The sequence below is a fragment of the Physella acuta genome, unplaced genomic scaffold (assembly GCF_028476545.2).
Source record: "Physella acuta isolate Inbredline_101_S28 unplaced genomic scaffold, ASM2847654v3 ptg000110l, whole genome shotgun sequence".
Lineage (NCBI taxonomy): Eukaryota > Metazoa > Mollusca > Gastropoda > Physidae > Physella > Physella acuta.
This window is the reverse complement of record NW_026731630.1, coordinates 1-6515: the sequence shown is the minus strand read 5'-3', so window position 1 is coordinate 6515 and position 6515 is coordinate 1. Positions and strand designations below refer to the sequence as shown.

At 37.8% G+C, this 6515-nt stretch overlaps 1 protein-coding gene across 1 annotated transcript; it reads right to left on the bottom strand.

Annotated features, from left to right (window-relative positions):
• Nucleotides 1-2779: 2779 nt before the first annotated feature.
• Nucleotides 2780-3880, bottom strand: LOC131934546 (uncharacterized; the record flags this gene model as incomplete). The annotated part of the gene is made up of 1 exon (XM_059290587.1): nucleotides 2780-3880. A coding segment is annotated over one exon (626 nt), but the record flags the coding sequence as incomplete, so codon positions are not given.
• Between the last annotated feature and the right edge of the window lie 2635 nt (nucleotides 3881-6515).

Below are 6515 nucleotides of genomic sequence, written 5' to 3'. Positions count from 1 at the left end.
ATAAGAAAAATAATCCGAAAAATATTAAATAATTTACTGCTCTCCCTTTGTCCTTGGGTGAGTTATTGCCAGATAAATTGAATCAGATCCATGTTGATTTTGTCAATGTGTTCTTTATTATTATTATACCATAGTTAAACCAAATATGGGCTGCCTATTGGTCAATTTCTGACTATCCAAAACGATATATATATATATATATATATATATATATATATATATATATATATATATATATATATATATATGTTTTTTCAGTGAGCCTATTCAAAAAAAGCCTAAAACTAGAGACTGTTATAAATGATTTTGATAGTTTTCAAAGTACTAAAATCTTCATAAAAATTGTTTACAGAGGAAAATCGACTTTAAAAACAATGCCTGGAATATGAATATAGTGCAGCAAACATGTATAAATAAACACATACTTGTTTCTTTTTCCACATTTTAAATCACAGTAAAATTGTGAGTATAATAGTATCGCGTATGTGGGAAGAAAGGAAGTGATGTTTTTATTGCGTGAGATATGAAGTATATGTGCGAGATACAGGGACTGCGAGCAAGAGCAAAAATCACGTGATACTAAATATCCAATAGTGTAGGCCCGTGTGAAAAAGACGAAAGGAAATCACAACTTTGAATTGATAACAAAAACATTGAGTGCACACGGATGAGCAGATGGGGACAGGTGGAGACATGGTTGAGTGGATTTGTTCCGGGCGATTTGTTCCGAGCGAGCTGAACTCTGGACAAGGTAGTGAGCGCACAAACAGAGGCGTCACCAGGGTGGGGTGTCACTCGCTGCGGTAACTCAGGGTGTCACCCCCTACTCCCTCCGATACAAATTTTACATTTTGGTTTGATAGTACACCTCTCTTCAATTAGTTTACTATAACACTGGGATAAAAATAGTTTTGATAGGAATTTTCCTATAGTTGCCCCCTAAATGGTGTCATCCTGTGCGGACAGCACCCCCCCCCCCCCCAACCACGCTTAGTGCTATTTTATAACTCACCATTCACCGCTAACCCGCCCCCCTCCCCCCCCCCCCCCTTCTTACTCAACTCAAGCTCTTGCCTGTACTGCAAACTAGGTTTTTATAGCAGTCTATCAAACAATACACATATTTCTTTTATCAAACCAATGTATTAAAACGTAATAGATTTAAAAAAAAATATTTAATCCTTAATAAAAAGAATAGGCTGAAAATAAGATAAAATAAAGCAAACTTCTTTACTTAAGACAAAGCGTTGGTCGCTCATAAAATTTGATAGTAAGGATGTAAGGATTTGATGTAAGGAAACAACACGATTTAGAAGAGCGAGCGTTTCCTCGCCATAAGTTACCAGTCCAATAGTAGAACTTAAGACCGTAGGTCCTCAACTTTCTAATGGTTCGTCCTGTCTAAGATAAATCATGCCAAAACACCGGGAAGCGAACGTCTGTGAAAACAGTTTTTCCAGATTGGAATCATGACCTGATCATATACCCTGTAGCGACTAGTGTGACGAAGGGGTATTCTTCAAGGTGGGGATGCCAGCGCTACATAATTTGGGAGATTCGAACTCACGTTAGGTTTTGTTGTCTTGCCGTGCTAGAGGCCATTGTTTGAGATGAATATGCCTTCATATTAGTGACAGAGAGACTCACATTTGTGATGTTAAATGCTGTTTTACAACAGTATAATAGAAAGGTAGTGAGAGAGACAGAGAGACAAAGACAGATAGAGAGGGAGAGAGTGAGAGAGAAAGAGACAGAGACAGAGACACAGAGAAAGAGAGAAAACCAAAAATACAATCATTGAATATTACGGCGAAGGCAAGAGGGGGAAAGAGAAGGAGGGAGAGAAAAAGAGGTAGAGAAAGAGAGACAAAAAACATCGCCAACCAGCATAACGGCGAAAGCCAGAGAAAGATAGAGAGAAGGAAGGAGAGTTAAAGAAATATAGATAAATGAAAAACATCATCAACCAGAATAACGACGAGAGCGAGAAGCAGGGGAGAGGGAGAAAGAGAAGGAGAGAGAGAGAGAGAGGGAGAGAGATAAGGAGGTAGAGGGAAAGAGAGAGTGATGTAGAGGGAGAGAGAGTGAGAAAGGGGGTGAGAGAGGGAGGTAGAGGGAGAGAGAGAGGGAGAGAGAGAGGGAGAGAGAGGGAGAGAGGGACTTAGAGGGCGAGAGAGTGAGAGAGGGGGTGAAAGAGGGAGGGCGAGAGAGAGAGAAAGGGAAGAGAGGGAGTGATAGAGAGGGAAGGAGAGAGAGAGGGAGAGAGAGATAGGAGAGAGTGGGAAAGAGAGGGAGAGGGAGAGATGGAGTGCGAGAGAGAGGGAGGGAGAGAGAGAGAGATGAGAGAAGAGAGGGAGACTTTAAACACAACCATCCACATAGTTCTGAAAAGACACATCAATCAATACAATCTCTAAAACCTTCATCTCATCTCCAACCTAACACTATTTCTCTAGGCAATATTCAACTTTTGAACACAAGTTCTAAATCTGAAATTCCAAATTTCTTTCACAAACCATTCATAGATGCATCTTTCCATTTATTTCCCCTTGAAAGGTATGTACGCCAAATCAATATTTTATAACTCCTTGAAAGCAGCGTTGATTCAAAGGTCTCCATGGTTGTTTTTTTTCGTCCAATTTCTATCACAAATCGCTTTAATACATTTAAAATATTTAACATGAAGTATTCAAATCCGTCAATAGTATCAACGTTAAAAAAATGATTTTAAAAAAATGATAAAATATTGATATTTGAGGAATATGTGTATGTAAACAAATGTTATGAGTGCTGGCAAAGGGAAGTAAATGGGGTCTTGGGCTCTGAAGTTTTATATTTGTGCAAACTGTAAAAATCCATGTCAAATAATGAAGTTTATACCATCAGTACTTATATTCTCTTGTAAAAGCACTTTTTTAGAAACCAATGGTACATCACTTTGGTATGAAAGCTTGAAGCTTGATACAAGTGTAGTCTCGTGGTAAATAAGAGAGGGTTGAAGAATATGCAAATCTTTGATTGCTCAATATCTTGTAGAACGTCGGGGTTTTCCCGATTGTTATAAAAAAAAAAAGTTGGGTAATTCCCAATATTGAAATAAAAGTTGGGTGATTCCCGTTTTTTGAATTAAAAGTTGGGTAATTCCCGACTTGAATTTAAAGTTGGGTAATTCCCGATGTTTGAATTAAAAGTTGCGTAATTCCCGATGTTTGAAAGAAATATTTTTTTTGGGGAATTCACGGGAATGCCGGGTGTCACGTGACCGTAATGTACTCCTCTGTGAAGGTCGGGGCCGACGACGTGGTTGGAATGTTGACGGCCGTGTCTTTGGCGTCGGGGCAGGGGGTGTTGTGGAGCCGGCGCCGGGACCGGCACGTCCGGCCGGGACTTGCGCTCGGGCAGGGCGCCTCCCCGCCTTCCTCCCTGGGGGGCATGGTCACCTCCACCCTCGGGATATTATCGACGCTCACCGGTCTCTGCAGCGGACCGCCGCTGGACCCGGAATTCATCGCGCCCGGCAGAACCGGCGTTGAAACGCAGCGTGCTATCACCGCAAAAGGAGATCTAGAACCCGGAGAAACACTGAGTTTATTTGTTCCGTCGCTCGTCGTTCCGGTTAGCTTTTTCTTAATTTTTTTCCTCAACGACGCCCGCTTATGCTGGGGTTTGGGCCCCGGTGCTTCGTCCTTCACCAGCTCTGGCAGAGAGTTAGAACGCTCCAGTCTCTGGCTAGTTCGTTCAGCCTCCACGGATTTGAGGTAGAAGCTCTTGGTGTTGGAGAACTTCGCGATGGCGTCGGCGCAATCTCTCCTGCCGCAGTACGCCGCCCACTCTTCGGCGCACAGTTTACGCCCCTGGTCCCGCAGTTTTGGATCCGCCCCTAAAAGATTTGGAAGAGATGGGAAGAAAATATTAAGGTAGGAATTATTTTTTTTTAAATTGAAATTTGAATATAGTATCTTACAATATTTTTTCCAAGATTAGAAATAGATGATGAGCGGCAATCAATTAATTACAGTTAATTGTATGCATACACGTATGTTATTTTATTTTTTATATTTTTAGTGGGGGGGGGGGGGGGGGTAAATGTGCGTAGTGTGGGGAGCGTTTTTTTTTTTGGGGGGGGGGGGGGGGGGGGGGGTTGTGGGTAGTGTGGGTAGCGTTTTTTTTAAAAGTTTTTTAAGTAAACTTTTTTGCGTTTTTAGGCGTGTAATGTTTGAGGTTTTGATGGATCTTCAACAAACTTAACGACGGAAATTTTAATATAGAAACTTGGGTTTCAATATAGAATCATTTGAAAAGCAGACCTTGTCATTATCTCCCCTTAGTTTCAAATCGTTTAAAAACTAAATTATCTGCCCGTAATAGCCATCACTAATTCAACCCGGCTCTGCGATTGTAAGCATTTAGTGTTAATCACGGCTCACCAGACTAATGGGGTGGGGTTGGGGTGGTAGCGATATGCCTAAAGAGCGGGGTAGGAACGGCTAAGCTCTAGTATGGTCCCCACACATATATATATATATATATATATATATATATATATATATATATATATATATATATATATATATATATATATATATATATATATATATATTATAATTATAGAATGTAAGCATTTAAAGACTATGATACTGATCTGCGTCTAGCGTCTTACTTTATGCCTATTAAATATCATGTCGATTCCATAACGTCTAGACTTTTAGAAAGTACAGTCATTAAATTACAGAAAAATGATATTTCATGTTTCAGTAAGCATTATATTTCTATACTTTTAGGGAATTTGTATTTTTTTAAATTACATACAAAATAACGTCTCGCTTGTCAAAAGTTTGACACACCTTAAATTTAGTCAGTGTCGGCGCCTGGTTGTTTAGCGCCCTACGAAAAACTTATTAAAACGCCCCCTTTCACACAAATTAATTACTAAAACATATGTATAAGAAAACAATTAATTAAAAGTGACATAATTTATTATCAATTGCATACACGTTATAAGTAGACATCAAAATCAAATTTTACTTGCCTCCTTCGTCTCAAAAGTTTGTACTAATCCCTTAATTTCAGTTTGCAAGTGTAATCACATTTTATTGACATTGTTGACAAGTCCACGAATCTCCCCTCCCCCCCCCCCCCCCCCCCCCCCCCCCGTTAAAAAAATTTATTTAAGTGTTAATTAGATGTTTAATTTACGACTAAGACTGTATGTCTACTTATACTACTGATGTATTTGTTTTTCAACTTGATAATGCTAAAATACCTACCAAACTATTTTCTTTAGAACTTAAGTTAAGCTCTATATAATTTTTACAATAGCAAATAATAACTTAAAGTTGTATTTATATGTAAGCGGTCAACCTAAGGTGCAGGAATTTGAAATGAATGTAAATGTAAGCAACGAATTATCTCCCATTTGAAAATCCTACCAATATTTAATAGAAGGGAAATAACTTTCACATGAATATTTAAATTAACCAAGTGTAACTATGACATGTTTGGAAAACACAATACAACGTTTTAAATTTAATTACGTAATAATTATAACAAACTTTTAATATTAGCTATGAACTCTTGTAAAAACAGTTTATTTTATTTATCGGTTACTTAACTGTATGTTTTGTTTGAAAGACTAAAACTGTAGCTTTATTATAACATACTTCTATTCAATTTAGATGACCCACATTAAACTTTGTTGTTTGCATTTGAATATTTTTAAAATTTTGGATCCCTAAAATAAAGGGACGTCTTTCAAAAGATCAAACACGGGTAACTGTTAAGACAATGCTAGAATTATTGATTAAATATAAAAAAAATATTTTTTTAAATAACACAGTTTACGGTTAGTTATAAATTACATCCTTTAATATTATATATTAATACTTTAAGAGTGGTAATATAGATTCCTAAAGAGCTAAGGATTTTTTCAATTAGAGAGCGCCCACCTTTCTTTGTAGTGTGTTCCGTACTGAATTAAAATCATCTAACTTACGATAAACTCGACTACTCGATATACTCTACTACATTCACAACACATATCAAACTTCGTTACCTAAACATAACTAGATACAATACTCCAGAAGTTCGACACCAACTCGTTTAACTTCACCAAACTGTACAAACGATACTACCAATCAACAACGATTTCACTGGACCTACTACTACACTTTAACAGTCATTATAATTCGATACCTTAATACCACAAGAATCAATACTCCCAAACTCCAGAACTACGTTACTTCATCACCCGCATTCTCATTTCTCTACTACCAATCAGATTCCACTAGACCTTCAACCTCACAACAGCCAAAAAAAAAAATACGACACTTTAACACTTCGATACTTTATACCTACGAAACCATATCAGCAACAGCCTTCCGCCGCTACTCCCAAATCTAAACGATTCATCAAAACTTACCAAACAAGTAAAATACTTTGAACACCCCGTCATTACAAAAACTCTATACACCAGGACATATTTCTAATTCAAAGTAAGAGAAAACGAGACTTACCTA